At 37.4% G+C, this 22,547-nt stretch overlaps 1 protein-coding gene across 3 annotated transcripts in view; it reads left to right on the top strand.

Moving 5' to 3' along the window:
• The window catches only part of cntn3a.1 (contactin 3a, tandem duplicate 1), a 129,861-nt gene that overhangs the window by 84,688 nt on the left and 22,626 nt on the right, over positions 1–22,547 (top strand). For 2 of the 3 annotated variants that reach the window (XM_028016988.1, XM_028016979.1), the window contains exons 6-11: positions 3,834–4,037; positions 4,993–5,095; positions 5,350–5,534; positions 8,242–8,381; positions 14,420–14,552; positions 17,040–17,190. In XM_028016988.1, coding sequence (XP_027872789.1) covers positions 3,834–4,037; positions 4,993–5,095; positions 5,350–5,534; positions 8,242–8,381; positions 14,420–14,552; positions 17,040–17,190 — 916 coding nt within the window. The remainder of the gene's footprint in view (positions 1–3,833; positions 4,038–4,992; positions 5,096–5,349; positions 5,535–8,241; positions 8,382–14,419; positions 14,553–17,039; positions 17,191–22,547) is intronic. The other variant, XM_028016993.1, reaches the window with a different exon arrangement.

The raw sequence follows: 22,547 nt of genomic DNA, 5'->3' as shown, positions 1-22,547 counted from the left end.
GCACAGTTGGTAGCACTGTTGCCTTGCAGCAAGAAGGTCCTGGGTTTGATTCCTGGCCTGGGGTCTTTCTGCATGGAGTTTGCATGTTCTCCCTGTGCATGCGTGGGTTCTTTCTGGGTACTCCGGTTTCCTCCCACAGTCCAAACACATGACTGTCAGGTAAATTGGTCTCTCTAGATTTTCCCTAGGTGTGAGTGTGTGTGCGTGGTTGTTGTAGTGTTTGTCTCTGTGTTGCCCTGCGACAAACTGCCGACCTGTCCAGGGTGTACCTTGCCTCTTGCCTGAAATGTTCGCTGGAGACAGATAAACAAACATGAAGTCTGAGGTATACAACATATTTGGGAACTAGAGGAACACTCTGTCAAAACCTGGTCCATCCAATGTTCTCCCTTTGCATTCTTTTTCTAAAGTTTGAGTTCAGTTGTTCAGTCAGGGTGTTTATTGTTGTATTTATGTCAGGACCATGACAAATACTGTTGCATGTTGTTGTTGTGATTCTCCTTTTGACTGCATAAACAGACTGAGCATGAGTTTACCCACGATAGAGACCTACAAACTGTCACGAAAGGGTCTGAAAACTGTAATTTATCAAACTGACGGTCATTCGCCATCACATTAAAATGCTAGAACACGCACCATTGATTTACAGCGGGGAAAGCATGACTTTAGGATCCCAGAAGAAAGAGTTAGTTGACAACTCACAAAAGGTATGGCATCAGATGAAGACAAATATAAAATTCAAAGTGATTCTGGAACACAGAGTTTGAACATTTGTCGCTGGGCATTATTGTCAATCCATGTGACAGTAAAAAAAACCACACAGAGGTGAAAAGTATGCTTGATGTACTACTGTAATTGGATCGATTAGAAAAGCTTTCACTTTCCCACATTTGACAGCTAAAAGGACAGCAACCTGTGTTTAAAAGCACAAAAAGTCTGAGCATAGACAGCAAAACTTTAAGAATATGTTGTAAGGTTTGAAAAATGCTACATTGTCAAAGACACGACAGACGAGCATGTCAATGCACCGACTTAAGGAGCTCATGGAGATGTAGCAGGATGCAACTGTTCAAAAGATTATATGAAAACAGGCTAAAAGGGAAACTGTTCATGCATCAAACAGGTGGGATTATTAAAATAAAAATGATGGAAACATACAGTTATCAGCATTCCATTACACTTGCTAGGCTGCAATAATACAAATAATACAGCAAAGCCCAGGCGTCCCGCTTGCCATAAAACAGCAGAGGTGAATAAGTGTACACCTCACATCTCACTTATTTTATTCTCTGTGCTATACTGCAGAGTCATCACTTAGACAAGTTTTACCAACAGCCTAGATTGCTTTTGGGACAGGGATGCAGTGTGGTCCAGAGCAATTTATCCTTGTGTCAATATGTCAAAACACCAATATTCAGCCTTGTAATGCCACTGTTAGTGCAAAAGCTTTTATTACTGCATTCCATTTGGCTGGTAGTACCGGGGTCCTTTCCCAGAAACTTGTTACATCAGATAATGAGAGGTGGTACGAAATCGAGTGACACAAACTGTAATATAATGGTTTCACAGGGCATTATTCTGTCTTTTATGGTGTAGTTATAAGATTCACAGCAAGGTTTCTCTTATTAACTTACAATTAGATGCATTCCTTCTCAAAAGTGGTAAAACATTTTCGCATTTTGGGAATGTTCCACCATTAAACTACGGTATATTCAATTGAAATTTAATTTAATTTATAGCAATATAACTTTTTGAATAATTGATACGTGGAAGATTAAAGATTAACAAGGTACAGTTCAAAACAAATCAAAATCTGAAGTGTGTCATGCATTTACAGGTTTTGACCATATTAACATTTTTACATCGATGTAAAGTACTTTGGTTTTTGGTTTGGTTTTTATTATATACTCCCAGCACTCACTCAACCTGTCCAAAACTCTGAATGTTTCAACCTCTTCCATGTCTGTAGGTGTAAAAAAAAAAAGATTTTTACAAACATTTGTGAAAGAACAGTTCCTTCTTAGGAACCTTGATAAGATGCCATAATAGTGGAAACAATTGGGAACAACAGCAACCCAGACATGAAGTGATAGTTGTAGGTTTTTAGATGTTGTAGCACAGAAGCTGCCAACTTTCTGCAGACTCTAAACTTTGTGTGGCCGTCAGGTTGGCTGTGGAACAATTTGTAGAGAGCAACATTGAATGGGTTTTTAATGGCCATGCACCTTCATCCCAGTCCTTACTTTATCACGTGCAATGCAGACCATCAGACTTAGTGGGGTAAAACGGCCGCTGGTAGACTTTACAGCAGTAGAGATGTATTCTTTGGAAAGATGAGTCATGTCTCTCTGTAGATTCCTGTAATTCAAGGTTCTCAGGTTGACAGTTGCAGTTAGAGCAGGAATTGCTTCTCTAAATTTTGTCAAGTATAAGGCTTGGTGCAGGGGGAATTTTGGTGTGGTCCTACTTTTTATCTGCTGGGCTTGGCCCCCAAATTTCATTTAAGTTTAATGCTTCAGCATCCCGAGACAGTCAGGACACTTTTATGCTCCCAGCTGGTGGGATGGGCCCCTCATGTTCCAGCCTGATTGTGCACCAGTGAACAAACACAAAGTCCATAAAGAAACTTTACTGTCCTGCACAACAACACCCTTGGGATGGATTAGAGCCAGGTCTTCTACTCCAACTTGAGCTTCAAGTCTCATAGATTTATTTCTCAAAAATTCCTATAATACATTCCCATAGCTTTGGGAAAGCCTTCCAGCAGAAGATGTTGTGGCTCTAAAGGGCAGGAACACATCATATATAAAGAGCAAAGAAAATTTTAATTAAATAATCTGAAATTTTGAGAACCATTTCCTAGCTTAAATATTTAATTTCACTGAATCCTGCAACAGTGTAAGTAAGTAATGTATGTTCAAGTAGGAAATTGTCTAAAACATCTGCTTATTGCATTCAATGGGAACATAAATGTCATCTTGTTTAAATGTTAAATTGTCAAATGTTTAATCAAAGCTAGAAAAAAAAAGGTTTAACATGAAATTATAAAATAAAAATAGCCAGCCTGGAATGTCAGCAATCAGCTGCTCAGATGTTTCATATAGACAAAAGGCAAGACATTTGGGTTATTCCTTGATTTACATCCTTCATTGACATAGTTTTTTATTGTCATTTAAGCAATAAATCCCTTCTCTTGTCTCCCTCCTTTTTTGATTTTAGCTGGTTCATGCACCTCCAAACTGAAAAGGAGCAGACCTACTTACACTTTGCTTTATCCTGCACTGTGAAATGCCACTTTATACCACAGTAAGCCAGTTAGTTGGGGGAGTTTGTGGGTGGCTCTATCCAGTTAATTTTGTTCCATGTTCCCTGTTCCAGTCCACATGCCAGCCAAATACCAAAGCAAAATTCGAAATCCTCATTTTTTCCATATTACTTTCAAGGTAAACAACCTGAACTGAACAGAATAACTGCCAGAGACTTAAAAAAAACACAAAGCCAATTTTAAAAATCCTTTATTCTTCCTCTCAGCCTCATCACTTCAACATACATTTGATTTATATTAACAATATTATAAATAATCCCTCCAATAACAGCTAATGAGAATAATTGATCTTCAATTATAGATGATGTTTTTAATTATGGAAGGCTGGTACTCAGTCTGATGTACTAATTGCTTTATCCCCTGGGGCATTATCCCACATGAATGTGATAAGACTGCAGATGAATCTCACCCTATCTGCACATCTGTACAGATATTCTATAAAACATAAAATCTGATCACATTCTGCATGTCGCATTCATACGTGTATCTTCTTTGGCTTCGTTTGCAGAACTCACCTTCACGTGGATCTTCAACGAGTACCCATCTTTTGTCGTCCAGGACACGCGTCGATTTGTCTCCCAGAAGACAGGCAACCTTTACATCGCTAAAGTGGAACCCTCTGATGTGGGCAACTACACGTGTGTGGTCACCAACATGGTCACCAAAAGCAGCGTTAAGGGGCCACCGTCACCTTTGGTCCTCCGACTTGATGGTAACGGTGAACCTCCCTCCGCTTACTGAAATTTATATGGATAAAGGACGCAGTTTAATAGTTTTTTTCCATTTCCAGACAGCAGATTCTCAACATCACAGGTGTAAAAATTTTAATTAGTGACTGTCTGGCAAAATGTCTGTTTTTGCAAACTGTTGGCAGAAAGTCTGTGTTTCATTTTATGACTAACTTGGCTCACAAATATATTCAGTTTGGGAGTTGTTTGATTAGGTTCACTCTTTTTTTAATGGGAAAGAAAAAATGAAACTTGAAACCCCAAACATTTGAAGACACATTTAAAGTTACATTAATTTGAAAGCTGTGGTGATACAGTGTCGTGCACAAGTATTCAAACCCTTTAAACATTTCCAGCTGCCAACTTTGATGTTGACAGATTCGCCTACCTGAGTAGACGATGTTTGCACATCCTCTAAAGTCTCTATGGGGCTTTTTACTGCTTCTCTGATGAATGCTCTCTAACCTACCATGTTAGGGCAACGTGTCTTAGTATTTTTGCAGTTGTGCTATAATCTTTTTATTTCTAGATGATGGTTTGAAAAGTTCTTTGTGAGCTTTTCAAAGTACAGTAGGCTAAATATAAGTGTATGCCACTTTGCGCAGTTATGTATTTGTTTCAAATTTGAACAAGCATGCATAATTTTCACTTTAATTAAACAATGCTTACACTACTTTATAAAGTCCCAATAAGAGTATAACAAAAGAGTGACAGAATGTGAAAATGTATAAATTTTTTTGCGAGGCATTGCAATTCAAAGAGCTACAAGAAAATGGAGTGACTGGTAACCTGCATGTAACTGAGTCATACAGAGCTATGCCATTTTATTTATATATATTTTCCTTTACATCCTTTGTAACCTTTTCCAGGCCTCGAGCTGAAATTATTTCTGTGAGACATGCGGGGGAAGTGACACAGCGTTATTCTTTGTTCCTGCAGGTGTGATGGGTGAATACGAACCAAAAATTGAAGTGCAGTTCCCTGAAGTTGTCCCTGTCGCTAAGAGCTCAATCGTCAAACTTGAATGTTTTGCACTTGGAAAGTATGTTCATTTTATTTTATTTTTTTATCATCCCAAAACATCAAACCCGTCATTATTTGTTCATTGCTTTAACAATTATTGAGGTGATCTAAATGATTTTCAGAGCACTCTTAAGAATATGTAAACAGTGCTAAAGTTACAAGCTTCATCCTTTTAACTGGTTTCCAGCCACTGTATATAGTTCTTTAATAAGACCTTAGAGATTGCTATTTTTCATTTTTGCTCGTGTGTGAATATCTTTCTCATCTCTTCAGCCCAGTGCCAACCATAAGCTGGAAAAGAGTTGACGGGGCCCCTTTTGGCAGGAAGGTGGACTTGAATAAAGCCAGCGGAGTTTTAGAGATTCCTTATTTCCAACAGGAGGATGCAGGGATGTACGAATGCATGGCAGAAAACAGCAGAGGAAGAAACTCTGTTAAAGGAAAACTGTCTTTCTATGGTGAGTTCTGCAGCAGAATGGTTTCCCGACTTTGATTTAAAGCTTACCTAACTTCATGCTGACTGCCCTGGATATGAAAAAAAGAGAGGAAATCTTCTGCTTTAAACCTGTCATTCTTATTCCTAAAGTCTGTGGTACATTTTTAGAATTTCTAAAAAATCTTCTGCCACTTGGTTCAGAACCTAATTTAAGCTGCTGTCAAACTTCGCTTGGTTAAGAAGTCTTGCAAAGAAGAATTTAGCTTTGGTGTGAAGCTTGCAGAAAGTTTTATTTGTTCTCTTCCAATCTGCAGGTTTTATGAGTGTCCATTTACAGCTGAATTAAATACTAGAATGTGGTTGTAAATTAACCCATTTCCACCAGTTCATTTCTGACAATCCCTTTTATTGTTCCAGCAGCTAACAGGGGACCCAGCCCTTTTAGATTTACACCTCTTCTCAGGGAAAAGCGATTTTTCTCTCACCAACACCGGACTTATGGCCTAGATTCCGAGAAAAGCTTTTAATGTCCCGAGATGAAGGATTTTTATAGTTTCTCTCTCCATTATGTTGCAGTTTATGCATTGATGATGCCTGACCACATGGTCCTTGGGGATGTTGTTTACGGAAAGCAAGCAAGTTTGGAGGTTTTCTTTTCTGTAAAGACTTGCACCTTTCATGTGATGATGCATTTTTTGGAGTATAGAAAAACTGGATAAAATTTGTAGAGAGAAAGTAGATCTATGCAAGAGTTTTCTATTTATATCTACCTGTTTTTGAGCAGAATAATATCCATGTAATATTCATGTTTATAATAGTAGGTTATTTAATGTTGATAAGCTTTCAAAACTGGTCATATAAAATGCAGATGGTATCAGAGAATTGTACCCCTACAACAGAATCCACTGTAAGAAAAATAATACTTGCATTATTTCTTTTTAATTTGGCACATAAGATGTTTTTCACAGAAAAAGAGCAGAGAGACTGTAATGGTTGCTGCAGCTTCCTGCTCAGTCTTCCCTGAGAGTTCAGAAGTTATTTATACATGATTAACTGAAAGTTAGTCATTTTTAAGTTTGGCTCAAGTGTAATTTAAGTCTTAATTATTATAGATTGCTCGACTATGTTTTAATGCATGAAAATGATGTGAAATTCTCATGATTTTACAAAAAAATTTACATTTTGATATGTTGTATTTTGCCATTTAGGCATTGGTCTGTATGGGATTTTTATGGTGTGATAGTCCTACTAAAAATGCCAACTTACAATTTGATAGTACAAACAAACAAAAATTCATAACATGATAAAATAGCTTTTACTTCAAACAAAAGAGCAACTATAATTGCTCAGGCTGTGGAAATAATATTCTACAATATAGTTATAATGTGCATGTAATATATTTTTAGTTGTTTTTTTTTCTGATTTGGCACAGGCACATGCATTTGAAGACAGAGAAGATGAGTGTCAACAGTTGATGTTTACAATCTGCTGTTTCATGATAATTTGTCAATTAATTTTGCTAAATATATTCTTAAAAACTGATTAAATTCTTCTTGGGTCAAAAGAATGACAACGTTTTAAGACGTTGTCATTAAAAACATGCCTTCATATGACTTCTCTGCTGTAAGTTTGTGAAAGCCATGTGTGTCCTTGTGAGATATAACTCTTGTCCCATTTCACAACCTCACAGACTGACTTGTGGGCAGGTGATAAAAATCTGTAATCTCATTTTAACGTCATGCTGACTGGACCTTGTGGGACAGACATCAATTCTGGGACAGAATCAGAGGATCAATAGAAGGATACGGGTTTGTCAGTCAAACATTAGCCAGCCTGTACCAGTAAATAGTTTTGTTTTCTCTTTTTGTTTTTTTTTCCTCAAACTATACTGTTAAAAGTTGAACAGTGTTTTAAAAAGAGATCAGCCTGGTTAAATTACCTTGTAATCCACCAAGATTGAGAGTTATCCATTTAAACTAACCTTGTCTTAAAACACCACTTTACATTTTCTTGTTTTCTTACAGCAGTGCAGTAATCTGCAGTAATTTGTCAGTATTTTCATCTTTTAGAACAATCAGTAGGTGTTGAAATTACATCAAACTTTTCTGTCAAATGTTTTCTCTGAAAATTATGGTGTTAAAATTGGTTTTTCAGGGAAACTGTTTGGACATTTACTTTTATTTTCTCTAAAGCATCAAATGTTTGTAATGCAGCTAAACACATTTAGAAATCATGAGGACAACAAGCAAGTGTTTCTAAAACTAAACAAACTCATACATAGTTTTGTGACAATAAGAACACTGTCATTAAACTAAACATTTTATCAACAAATCTGTAATTTTACATAAAAAAAGATTAAAATAATCTTTTATTTTGACTGTTAAGTTAAACAACTAATTTATTTTTTACTGCACAAGAATGACATTTTGATTAACCTGAGCCAAACCCTAAAGCTTTCCTTGTTCTTTGTCATTGATTATTCACCTTTCTTCACAATAACTTTATTATTTATTATTTATCAGATTTATTTATATATTTTCCAAAAGGAGGTCAGCATCAGGTTAATTAGAAGTGGATTCCTGACTTGTGCCCTTGGATGCTTCCTTAATGGATTGATTGCCCTCTTGGTTGCCTCATTGATTTATTAAAACTGCTGCTTTCAGGTATTTCTCAGACATTTCTGCAGTGTTGGGGTGTTCATTCACACTAATGGATTTGTGTCCTCACAGCTCCACCTCAGCTGACGGAGAAGCCTCAGGATGTTCAGAAGACCATCGACGACACCCTAGTGTGGGAATGCAAAGCCAATGCTAAGCCAAAACCCTCGTACCGCTGGCTGAAGAACGGAGAGCCCCTGGATTACATGGAGGTAGAATATTTTTTTAATTGGATTTTCTATTCAGAACCAAAGGTAGAAAAATTAACACCAAAAAAAACTTGATTTTTGTTTCACACTGCAGAATGTGAAATTCAAATTCATACCACTCATTGTTTTGCATCCTAAATAATGGATTTTTTTTTCATTTATACATTAAAAATACAAAATCTCTGTGTCAAGGAAGTAATTCTTTTTTTTTTTTCTAAGAGATACACCGATATGAAAATGTTGGCTAATATTGATACTCAGTATATATATCGCTGTTGTGGCTGATTCACACCTATGTATATTTCACTACCCTTTTGACACCTTGAAAAAGACGACCACCCCACCATGCTTTTCTGCTTCAGTTAAACTCTTCCAAATCGTGCCCTGCATCACTATCATTGTCTCATGACCAAACAAATACCATATGAACTTCCTCTTCTTCCCCTCCAGAAAAGTGGCAACAAGATGGAAATATCAGCCCCGTTTTATTTATCGTAACGGTAATAATATCTTAAAAATGACTAATATCGAACAATATCAATGTTACAATGTGCTGAAATATTGTAGAAATATTTTCACATTTCTACACAGATATACAGTATATACATATATATATTGTAACTCTCGGAGGCGTTTGTTCTGCATTAGTGCCATGTGAATGGATCTGGTTTGCTCGAATGGGACAAATGCAGTAAAGCATTTGTCAGTTTTCTGTGTCTATAAACTCAAATAAGCCAGGTTAATATTGTGTGTAGTTAAACAACTTTGTAAACGTGTTCATTTGGATTTATTAAAGCCTAATTTAAAGTAATTGTAGTACACCAGAAGAGACAGATTCTGCTTCCCGTGATTCAAAATGATTCCCATCTGTTCCATTTCTGCCCGTACATATACTGATGCAATAAGACTGATCTCATACATATTGCTATTCTGCAACCTATCTGCTACTTACATGAGGCCTGTAGGCTGCAAACATCAATGTTATAAACAACAGCATTACTTGCTCACATCTAGGTCATAATATGCATTGATTTTATGTTGGATCTTTATTACACTGTGACATTTGTGTATTTATTGTCCTAGTCAAAGCATTCTCAAAGCTTTTTGCACTAGACCCAAATTTACTCGATTAGACTCACTAATACACACTAATATGCAGACTAGTAGGCAACTTTTGGATAGTGACTAGCCTAGTTGCACATTAGCGTGTAGCAAAGGAGAATGAAATCAAACTCACTTTTCAATGACTCACCTTAACCAATTAAGATGTGAAATAAGAGGAATTACTGAAAAATAATTAATTAATTTGAGCTCTATGATGGTAAAGATCAAATCTGTTTTGGTAAGTTAATGAATGGTTTCTGCGCCCCTGTTTGAAGTGTTGCTAAAGTTGTGAAAGAATATTGCTGCTCTCCACAGAGCCTCAAACAGTTCAGTAAATGGAGATAAAGACATGTCAACAAGTAAGATGAAAGGCGATAAGATTGCTCTAAATTTAGGAGCATTTTGCTCAAAGGATTCAGTATTTGTTGGATTCAAGTTGCGCTTCCATCTCATAGGCATGCACTTGGCAAAAACATGCCACTTTGAAATGCTTGTGTTTGCTTCTGACTAAATTTGGCATCAGAAATGAGTGTGTCTGTGTGTGCATTAGCTGGGGAGGGTGTTTGAATGTGCTTTGCAAAAATGCCAAAGTGGTGCCATTTTCTGTCTGTAATCAACCAGGGATTTTGTTTGACAATTTAGTCCTCGGTCGCTTATCTGCTAATCTCAATTTTATCATTAAGTCCCCTCTCTGGGGGAGGCAGGAAAAATACCTCATCATCTAAAAAGCATTTTAGATTTCACCAATTTGCCCTGTTTTGTATTGTTGTTGTATTGCTGTTTTATGCTTTATGACTAAAAAGCATGGCTCAGTTATGTGCACTGATTTTGTCAGTGTTTGAATTAGGCTATGAAATGGAAACTGTAGCGCTGTTTTGTTGGATGTGTGTTTACAGGGTCAATATTATCCAAAATCTTAGACGCTTTAATTGGCTGCCTAGCTGTTAGTACACGTGTTGAAACTGTTTTTAATTTTCACTCTGGGCGGAGGATAGCTACGAATGAGTACATTTACGTTGCCATTTACAAAATGGATTACCCCCATTAGGCTCATCTTGAAACACTTATCGCCCCACCTGCACATATCTGATATTGATTTGTAAATAACTTTGTAAAAAAAAAAAAATTCCTTTGGCAGGTGGCCGAGGTAAGATATTCTCTGTGCATGCGGCTTTATTAATGAGGTGTGGTGTTACCATTTTCAAAATGCCACTCTCAACTGCAGCAACGGTAAATCAATTTCCAAACCCAAAGGTCAGCATTGTAAAGAGAGGAGGACGAAGAGGGGGAGGCCAAGGGGGCCATTTGTTATTCCTCATTAGAATGGATCAGTCCTCTTCTTCCCAATGCCTGCTGTTATCTCGCCATCTCCGTTGCTCCCTTTCTCTTTCTAAGTTATCTTCTCTCTCCCTCTCTCCACCTTCTTTTCTCCTCCCTCCATGGGAATTAAATGGCACAGAAGAGGCCTGTCACTTCAAAATGTCACCCTGGAAAACAAGGACCCACTCGAGCTTGTGTTTTTCCAATATGCCACCAGCTTCCTCCTTTTTAGTAATGTACATAAGAGTGCGCGATTTCCTTTCTGCCGCCCTCCGACATCTTCTGGTTGCCCTTTGCTGTGTAACTGTTGTTGAATTCAGCCGCTGCAAAAACACCATTAAATATGCAGCGTGCAAAGCAATAGGTTAGTGTCTCTGATTTGCTTTCTCACAGCATAGCTTGATGTTGTTTTGGTTTTGATGTGCCGCCGTGCATAATTAGAGTTGATAAAGCAGACAAATGGCTCCAATCTGATTTACTGTCAAAGGTGCCAGCACTGACCTTTTTTTTATCCAGGTGAAGTGTTTAGAATGGTTCAGGGTGGCACCAAACCACAAACATTCACAGATACTGTTTATCTCTTTCTCCCTGTTGGGCTGCTGTATGCTAGAAAGCATCATTCCTTACTTAGACAGAGTAAAGGTGCAGCTCAATAAATGTTAATATGGCTGAGAAAAAATGGGTTTTTACAAATCAATTTAAAAAGCAAAACGTCAGCAGTATATTTCTAGCCTTGACACTATATCACATAACTCAGTTGGTCCAATCAATAACTTCCATGGACACAGATGAATAACATCTAACACTCGATCACATCTACTGCTTCTATGAAAATGACAGGTCACTATCAGCAGCTCAGGGAATTTTGTTGGAATACTGTGCGATAAATGCAGAATGGAATCTGTCCAACAACAGGTTGTGGATTTTCCTCATCACTAACTATTCCCCAGTAAATGATTATTGGCATTTTAACAAAGCTTAATCAGTTGGGAATGGCAGAATCTCAGGAGCTTAGGAGTAATAGTCTGCCTGCAGAGTCAGAAGACATCCAAACCTCATGTAATCTTTAATTTAGCTGATGAACAGTCAGCTGAGAGCTTCATGAAATGAGGTTTTCCAGGCAGAGCAGCTCCTATTGCATCTAAGAAGCAATGGGATAAAACAATGGAGACGGGGTACTCTTGAATGATCATTCTGCCTTTCTTGCCTCATGATCTATTGGTTGAGTCTGAGTTCAGCAGTGGTTAACATAGTGCCAAGTCTAACGTCTTATGCAGATGGCATTAATGTGTGTGGCTTTTATTTTTCGGAATATCTATTTATTTCCAACTAGTTTAATGCTTCAGTGTACTGAATTATTTTAGTCATGACCTTAACCTTTAGTTCTTGACCCCAATAAAACATTTATTGGTCAAATAACTGTGTTAGACCTCGCAAATGGAATATCGTTATAAAAAAAGTGCACAGCTTTTACAGAACAGCTATAATGGCTGCAAAGAGCAGGGTGACATCATTGTAAACCCTCACTTTTATATCTGTATGAGGCAGACAACCTTTATCGGTATAATATATATCGTACAATTTTCACTTTTTGAATGTCTAGAATGAATTCACTTCTCAAAATATTCAACTTATTTTAGATTCGTCTGAAGGCGCCCCCATCTCTCTTTTCCTTCTCCCTATCATTCTTTTCCCTTCAGTAAACAGTTACTGCCAGTTATCTCCTAAAAAAGGTGGACTTGTTCTGTTCCACTTGAGAACTACTGCATCCTTTACCACCCGGGGTCCCCTCTGGCTGAGGCTGCAGTGCTAGCTCAGCCATGTGTAGCCAAGTGTCTGCCTGATGCATGCTTGAGCCAGCCTCTGAGGGAAATGTATTTGAAGATCCTCAGCAGTGTCACTGACTGATGTTCAGGGATAGTCCTTGCCTTTTCAAGTAGCAGTGCTGTAATGATTCCCGACGACAGACAGACTGGCGACAGGACCCTCTGGACCACTTTGTCAGTGACGTTAAAAAGTCCAGGTACACTCTATAGAAGGATCAAGGGCAGGAACAATGAGTGCTGCCACCCTTAAATTGACATTACTATAAAAAGGAAGCAGATAGACTGTTCCAAAGCTTCTGAAGGTCAGAAGAGCACAGGGAAGAGAAGAACTTTGTTCAGCCTGTGCTATTAGTAAGTGTTCTCTGTATGGCTGTCTTTGAAGAAGGGTGCATTTATTCCTGTTGATCTTATTCTTATATTGTCTAATTTCATCTTGTTATTTTTTTATGTTGTCTTTTCTTTTTAGTATGGACCTCCGTATGTGTCTGAGACAAAGATATGATTGGTTTACTGGTTAAACAAACAATGTTTTGTGCTGTTGCATTTTGTTTTCCACCACCAGCTGATTTTTTATTTTTGTTAGTACAAACAGCCTCCAGCGCTCAAGACTTGTGACTGATTCTTCTAAGATTTCATAAGCAAAGTCTCAATTAGCAAACGCCCAAAGGAGATAAAGTTGTTGTGAAAGACCAAAATTGAATCAGCACATTTGTCAGAAAGAACTCGGAGGTCAGAAGAGCTAAATACAAACTGCAGAGCTATTTTTGTTCTTTAATGCGTGATATTGTTGTGCTATATTAGTGCTTAGATTTCTTATAAGAAAACATTCAAAAATTCACTTGTCAAAAAGGTTACCGCAAATAGTAAATAAAGAAAAATACTATCAGGAGGAAACTATCTACTGAGTTCTACTGGACAAAAACTAAACATTCAGATACTACAAAATTATTTTATATGCAAACAATAAAACTGGTACACAGGCTCAAAGCTTAAAGTGAAAACGCTATTTCTAGAAAAAAAAAGTTTCTGCAGGGCCTTAAAAAGTCAAAATATCTCAAAGTTTTTAACACAGTTAAGTAAACTCTGCTCTCAGAATAACTGCATTAAGTGTTGTGAGACTCTGAGTGCAAAAACAAGAAAAATTGTGTGTATGTGTGTCGCTGGGGTGAAGTCAGGTCAAGTTTATTTGTGTAGCACATTTCCGTTCACTGTGCTTTATATGTTGGGAACAACACAATAAGCAAACAAAAAAGAAATATTGGATTACACTGTCAACATAAAGAGAAGTAATGAAAAGTTGTAATCTAGACTAAAATTAATCTGTGTTCCAGTCGTTATTAATCAAAGATAACTCCAAACGTATAGGTTTTGCAGTCTTCTGTTTTTGTTTTTTTTTTAGATTAGAGGAACATAAAAACTGAATGCAGCTTCTGATTCTGGGGATGCAGAGTACACTTCAACTAGGAGACCTTTGATTGAACAATCAAGTCTCTAATGTAGGTTGATGCTGAGCCATCCTCCAGCTTTTACATTGTTTTACATCAGCGGTGATCAAAAGACTAAACAAAATGTTAAATAATAACTGATAAACACAAAGATTTTTTTTTCCAATTGTCAATTCACTATATTACCTCCTTAACAACTGCAAACTCTAATAGGAGATTATGTAAATACCAAACTAAAAGTTCCACCCCTAAGGTATTTCCTAAAACTTTTCTGAGTATTGCAGCTTTGTTATTTGTGAATACATAAAGCTGTTTTAAAAACTAATTTATGTTTCTCTCTCTTCAGCAGGACAGAGTTCAGGTGAATAATGGAGTGCTGACAATCAACAACTTGAATCTGGCTGACATTGGAATGTACCAATGTGTGGCGGAGAACAAGCATGGCCGCATCTTCACCAATGCTGAGCTCAGAGTCATTGGTAAGAGCGTAGAGGCAGCACATTTGTTGTGCATGTCAACCATTCTACATCTGGGTCATCAATATCATTTTACCTAAACCATTTTTCTGTTGCTTGTTTCCCTATGAATCAAAGCTACATTCTTGGCTTACGTTTATCTATAACTCTGTCTAAGCTCACATGGCACTTCTAATTTTCTTTTTTTTTTTTAATACATAGAGTTTACAGACAGTCATAACTTAAAAAGAAAAGGAAAAAAACTGCATCAACTTTACAGTTTTAACAAATACATATAAATTCTCTACTTCGGGCTCTGAGAGAGAAGGCACCTTGTTTCAGCAGCTCTCCACTAATTCTGAGTTTTCTCATTTTAAGATGTGTCTTGTGCTGCATGTCTTGATGCTGCTCTTACACCTTAATTTCCACTCATGATAATAAAGGCTATTTATTTCTAAATTATTATTTCCATGGCTGTTTCTAGCTTTTTGTGGGCACTATGAAAGATCAAATTAGAAGCCCCTTTTCGTACTGTTTAGGAGTAAGGGGATTAGATCCCGACCAGAACTTGTTTGAGACCACAAAAATCATCTGTTTGACATGCACCACACCACGCTCTATATAACCTTGGCTAGCAAGCCCGACTCCTAAGCTAGAGTGAATGTCTACATGTTACGTTAACAATGGAGTACTTCAGACAGTTGTAACGCATAAAAAAGCCATTAAAGATCATAGCCAAGGATGAGGATTCTGCCCATAAATATTATATCGTCACCCAATGAATGATTACAGAGTTGTCCTTATGACAGCTGTTCTCTACAGGATGTAGACGTCCAACTGCTTGGCAAGCCTTAAGGAACTACAGCTGGAGAATCACAAGGCCTCTTGTCAGCACAGGCCTGTAAACCTGTAAAATTAAGGATACTTCAACACTCATAGTATGTCTAATCATATTTGTTTGGCCGGCTACCTTCCAGTGTTTGGTTTTTCTCAAAGCTAGCTTGTAGGCTGTATCTGTCATAGCAAGATAATATCCAGCAAAAGAGACCCTCCGGTGCCATCAGTACAGGTCAAGAATGACTTCTAGGCCAAATTTCCCAGAAGCCTAATCTACACTAAAAGCTCCAAACATGGCTTGTTTAAATTCAGATCCTCAACTTCCTTTGGAACATGGGAGGTGTGAGTTCAGAATCTACTGCCAAATGTTCCCACTTAACTCTGTGACAAATCTCTTATTTGTCACAAAGCCAAAATTTTGTTTAAGAAATATCCTATAATACTAAGGTTGATAAACACATTTCTTGACTGTGCCATCTCAATTAAACATTTCTATTAGAACTTTGTCTATGAAAGGAGCATATATTTTGTTAATCGGTGTTAAAATACTTTGTGAAAACATCATGTACTAATTGTAATTCAACAAAAAATATAGCCACGTTAATTTAAAAAGTTGTTTGACTGTTGGACTGAATAAAAAGTGGATTCAACAACAGATCCATAAAAAAGTTCATATGGCTACTTCAACAAGCAGAGTGAGAAACACAGCAGCCTTTTTTTTTATTGTGGAGATACTTTCTAGGCAAATGGCATTTGAGATATTTAATCAAAGAAGAATTTTTTTCACATGCTGAAAAAAATCACTTTATGTTTTTATTGATGCAGTCTCAGACGTTAGCAGCGACAGTTTGACGCCAAGGCTTTATTGATGAAAAGTATTAGAAGTAAGAGCTACTTCTCTTCCTTGTACTGCTGCTTTATATGAAAACAGAACTGACTGGCAAGTCAACCTTCTTGTTTATAGGAATTATTTCTATTGAAGTAATTACAAACATAACATGTTTTATCTCTGGTTAATCGACTAAGTCATTTCACATTAGTCATTGAAAACATAATTAGTTTAAAACCTTGAAAATCCTTCTCTCTTAATTCTATAACTAACTTAAGTCTTCCTTCTGACTTTAAATGAGTCAAAAATAAATAAGAAATACTTTATGTTTGCATTTCCCATGCAGTGTCAAATAATGAAATTTGATGTAGCATGTGCACCTTGTTGCTGATGCCACACTGTGTTCTCTTTAAAGAGGTTTTTGCTGAGTCGGTGCACGTCTAAAACAGCTTCACACGGTGGTGCATTAGTAATTAGGGGCCTAAAGAAGCAGCAACAAAGCCTCAGCCTTGCTTAACATTCTCTCATTTTAGCTTTTACAGCCCCCAAAGCTCGACTCTCAATGCATAATGTCCTTCTAAAAAAGATTCACGAAACTAAAATCAAAAGAAATGCACCCTTGAAAATTATGTACCATGCTTCATTTATGAGCATTTCTCTGGATGTGTGCAAACAAGAGCATGAACGTTCAGAGAGAGCAGGATGTGAGTGCTGCTGACCCGCCTAATGGATAGAGTGACCTTCACGTCTTAGGAAACTTCTCAGTGCTGTTTCCATTTCTTTTCTTTCTCTTTTACCTCAATCAATAAATTTAACCTTCCTCCCCTTGAATTCCCCGCCTGCAGCTATTGCTCCCGACTTCTCCCAAAACCTGTTGAAGACACAAACGTTGGCCCGACAGGGCGGCGATGTCCTGATCGAATGCAAGCCCAGGATGTCTCCTCGCGGCGTGATTTCATGGAGGAAGGGGAACGAAGCTCTGCGCGAGAGCCACAGGTACTAGGTTACTTTCTTTGCCGCTGTTGGTTGAGTTTGTCTGTTCTACTAGCGGTGGAAGATTTAAAAGTCTTATTTAATTTCATCCTACTTGATATTCATGCTGACAAACTGTGAAGAACAGAATCACAGTGTGACACAATATAATTTGCATTGCATAACAGGGTCCGCTCTTCACTCCCTTCCCCGTTATCTGCATTTCTTTCTTGAACTCTGTTGTACTTTCCTCCTCTGGCTGGTCTCTGCTCTGTTTGTTTAAGGTAATTGGGTGTTTCTAGACTGCGGCATTCAGATCGATGTGCCGATACATCAGCTCATTAGCAGTACGTAAGGCCCGGAGGGTCGTTAGAGCACAAGGCAACCGGTGATACAGACCAGCAAGATGTGGAGGAAGGGGATCAAATGCCCAAAAAGACTTATCAATGGGTTGCTGATGTGCTCACGTTCTTTTGTTATAGCGGTGGGAATACCAGGGGAATACGCTGGACACCTTGTTTCATTAGACATAGTGTTAAAGAAAAATCAATGCATCGCCTCCATGAGCTAAGAGAAGATAGAAAAGGAGAAGAAAATGTTAATCAGGCAGAGAAAACCGTTCTTTGTCTGAAAGCAAAATTGTGTTCTAGCTATCAAAGATTGGCAACCGGTCAGAGCTATGGTGTTTATGCTCACACTGCAGTAGAAAGGTTTTCATTTACATTCGTAGATGCAGTTGTACGTTTGTAAAACTGAAGTTGAAATGTGATCAAACTCTCGATGTGATCACATTAAAAGAAATATATCAGGATTATTATATGTGGATTCATCAGTTATCAATTTTATCAGCATTTTTGAAAAATGTTCTAGACATATGCACAATGTGTTATAACCTGAAGACATAGTTCTAAGAACGGAGTAATTGTAAATAATTATTTTCCTGCAGCATAAGTATGTGTCTTTATCCTGAATTCATCTATAAGGGTCCCATATAAAGTATGGGACCCTTTTTAAGGGTCCCATATAAAGTATTGGACCCTTATAAATAAATCTATACATAAAATAAAAAAAATATATATCTGTATACTTTCAAAATGTGAATATACTGTACATACAGGATATATTTTGGATACCAAATTTTATGAAAACAAAACAAAACAGGACATCAGCATAAGAGAAGTCTGCAGAAAATGTTTAGACAATTGAAAATGGCTACAACATTTAAATAATAAACTCAACTGTTTATTAAAGATACATACATGAATTTAGCCATTATTTAGCTGCCTAATGTTCTGTCTGTAACCTGTAGAGTGCCTCACAACTAGTGAGTGGCAAAACTAGTTATGGATAGGGGAAAATTACATGGTTTTTTTTTTTTTTTTCCGGGGTTTTTTTTCTTTTTTCTTTTACTGCCTTCTGCTTGCATCCGCAACTCAGATTGTATGTAATGGACATAAAATACACAGTTTAGTGTGGTCACAAAATATGATTTTAATGTCAGCTTCCTTTTAAAACGTCAACACTAACCATCCAAAATGTTGCCATGGTGATGTTCAAAATCTGAAACCATTTTATTTCTATACTTAAATGAACAAGGTTTTAATTCTGGAAATGGTAAAAGGGCAATTCAAAAAGAACACTCTTTATTTGACTTCCAGTTGTTGGATCTCTAATAGAAAGACCTGTTCAAACACATAAGGAGTCAGGCCAACAGGCAGCACTTAGTAGTTTTCCATTGAAATCCTCCCGCAATGTAAATCTTCTTTCACAGGATTCAAAACTTCAAGCAGATTACACTTGTAGAAACAGAACCATCGTGAAGTGCAGCTGCACAATAATTGTTGCTCTAGTTTCTCTTTTGTCTATGCAAATGACTCATATTGTGTTTGACAACATTCTTATTTTTAGCAGAAATAAACCAGCGAGAGGCAGAGCACACCAGCTGGCACATGCAGGAAACTGGCGGGGGTGCATATTTCTCATTTGATATGGGATTAATTGTTCAACAGCCTCGGCAGCTTTGCCACGTCTAACCTCTGGTATATCCATCTTCCAGAACAGCGGGGGTGCCACAGGTTTAGTCATCTCTCACCTCCACCTGGCAAACAAGATGCTCAGGAAGCCGAACATGCGATCGTGTTTTGTTAATTCCAAACAGGACAAAATATGTGTTATGTACGGGATATCAGCAGAATCAGGCACAGGATTATATGTTCCAAAATGTCTGCTAAATGTGTAGCCCAGCTTGCAGATTTATCAGCCTCTAAAGCATTGGAAGGAAAATGCATCTAAGCTGCAGCGTGCAATATCAATCACGCCCATAAAAGCAAGATTTCCCATATGAGATTTAATATCCCACCCTTGCCCTGAAGTGGGTGAGCCGCATGCAGGATGTTCGGATTTTACATTATTGCAACTTCTCTCGCCTGCCTGCTCCCCTTTTCCTGGCTTGTTAGCATTTACTTTCCCTACATTGAAACGAGGCAGTTTCCCGAACCATTACAGCGGTGGCACAGTGCTGATCCATCCTACTGGCTTAGCTAAAGTACCCATAATTCTTTCTAATCTTCCAGGGATAATGTCTTCAAGCCTCCGAGATAGAAGAAAACAAATCATCTAAGAACAACGCGGTATCCGATTAGTTAATAAAATCATGCCGAGACTATACTTAAGTCAGCTCATATCCAATTCACGTATAACCAGATATTCCTGGGGATGCTCGGCACTTACAGTATGCTGGAAGTGATGAGGTTAGCGGTAAAGCGCTTACCCTAATTAAATTTCATTGCTGACCACTGCCAGCAACTGGGAAACGGATATAAGGAATAGAGCTCCGGAATATTACCCCGAGATGAAACCACTGTGTTTAAGAGTGTTGTGCTAAACACTCTGTGCTGTTCTTTTGTCATATTATGAATCAATTTATAATCCTCCTACTGTGAGGTGGAAATTTTCCAGTTGTGTTACTAGAAACAGATTCAGCAGTTCAACTGAAGCGTTTAAGCGGCACTTTAGAAAATTGTGAGGCGTTTGTAATATACTGAGTTAATTACACAATTCTTCTGAAGTGGTTAAAATAATGTTTTCATTTACAGCCTCTTGGTTTTTTTGTAACACCGCAGAGAGACTTTTAGATTACAGCCGATAGCTCACTTTTAATGGCGGGCCAGCAAAGGGTTGAGGTAAAGTGCGTGTTTACTCTGTCACACCACCCTGGCTTTTATGTACCCCTCACATTTCACCAGTACCTTAATTGCTTTGGAGCAGCCTTTCAAAAATAAAAAAAAAAAAGGAATTGAAGTGAGCGCATTTCTGAAAGATATTTTTCTTCACACATCCTTCTCTCTGTTTCTTTGTAGCTCTTGTCGTCTGCAAGAGTTCATTGGCAAGCCTTATCCCAGTGACATCTCATATCCATAACTCTTTGTTATAGCCCATTACAAAGAAAGCCCTCAGTTCACTTAGGAGAAAATACGTCCGGCTCCGCAGGGACTAGGCGACGTTGTAAAGACTAATGTACTTTAATTCTTCATCCTTTAAAGCAATACAGGTCATTCGTGATCATTTTAAAAAGCCCATCCTCCCCTAAAAGAGGTCTTAAAGAAAAGGATGAGTTCAGGCACCTTTAAAACGGTTATATTTTTAAAAAGTGTCTTAACCCCCATTATCATTTACAGTTTAAACAATGACAAGGGAGTTTCTAGTAAGTATTTCATTTTGGAAGGAGAAAGGAGATTATCCATTTCGTAACACAAGGTGCAATTACCAGTAAAAAAGTAAATCAAGTTATGGTTTGAAAAATACAGTTCCTGTTGTTTGACGATGTTAGAGAGAACAGAACATAGAGTAAAGCCTATTTCATACATTCTCATCCTGCTGGACCTTAAAGCCTCACTGACAATATTTTCTTTGTAAAGGATTGCTAATTATGACGTCATTCTAATAGCAACCATCCATCCATTGTCTATACCCGCTTTTCCTTGAAGGGCAACGGTACACAGAAGACAGACAACCACCCATGCACAAACTCATACGTAAGGGAAAATTAGATTAACCTAAAAGTCCTGATTTTAGTGTGCGTAAGGAGGTTAGTGTACCCAGAGTACTGAGACATACCCATGGAGAACGTTTAAACTACATGCGGAAAGACTTTAGGCTGCATTTTGAACAGAGGTCCTCCTTGCTGAAATTGACTTCTATGTTCAGAAAATGACTAAAACTTCCTAGAAATATGTGAAAGTGCAAAAAGTTATGAAAGGAAAAGTTTCCTGGCTGGAAGGAGTTCCAGAGGCAGATTTTGTGAGGGGATATTTTGCTGGATATTGCACACTTAAGTAATACAGCTGTTAACAAATGTATGTCCTACTCCGTGAATGTTTAAGTGATACTTTTTTTCTTTAATTTTTGCATTTTGACACAGGCAACATGTGGTAAAGATCAAATTAGAACTGTAAAATTAGAATCTCAGCAGAACAGCTGTTTCACATCAGGAAATATTGATTTGTTCTTGTGAACTTTATTGGATTTCACATGTTTGTAATACCTTTGATGCTTTGCCAAATTAATTATTAGCTCAAGACGCAGTGGGACTCTCTATTAACAGAGGGATTTTTTTTATTGCCTGTCTAGGTAATTTCTATGTCTGAATTGGTACAGGCAGTTTTGACTGACTAATTCTGTAATTCTGCTTCTGTAAATCTGCAAGGCTTTTAGTAAAACAGCTGTTCTTTGATGTTGAAGAACTTCACAACCCTTCCTTAAATATTCAACAATAATCAGAAATGCTTTTAAGCCTTTTTATCAGCATTCCTTTTCCATCCGTTGGCAGGCCATTGTTATAGTTGCCTTTAATTCCCTTTTTAAACACATTTTCCAGATTTCTCTGGTTTAAAGAGGCCAAATACCACAGGACATATTGTTTTTTTTGTTTTTTTTTTATATTTCTGGCCGTTAAGTAATCAAATATAGTATTTGATTCTTTATGAAGTCCCAAAAGTCCCTTTGTGAGAGGTTGCCGAGAAAATACTTTTGTTAAAGATTTTTTTTTCTTCGTAATAAAACCACTATCCACACATTTCCTCAATTTCAAACATTTGCTGAAAGTAGGTGAAATATTAATAAACACATTGGAATTCAGAGAGAGACGAACATTAGCATTGCTAAAGGAGTGATAGACTAAAGATTCTCACAAAACATTTGTAGCTCACTTTTTTTGGAAGGTTTTCTAGTTCCTCTTAGTCAGAAGCTTTTGTTACATATTTAAAATATTTGATAGTTACATAATCAAAATCATTGCATACCATACACGGAAAATGCCATTAAGCAGCTTTTTTTGTGGTTAGAAATGAAGACAGTGACTATTTGCATGCAGGAGCTAGGTT

Source organism: Xiphophorus couchianus, chromosome 1 (assembly GCF_001444195.1).
Source record: "Xiphophorus couchianus chromosome 1, X_couchianus-1.0, whole genome shotgun sequence".
Classification (NCBI taxonomy): domain Eukaryota; kingdom Metazoa; phylum Chordata; class Actinopteri; order Cyprinodontiformes; family Poeciliidae; genus Xiphophorus; species Xiphophorus couchianus.
Note: the sequence above shows the minus strand (reverse complement) of the source record. Positions and strands in the feature narration are given on the sequence as shown.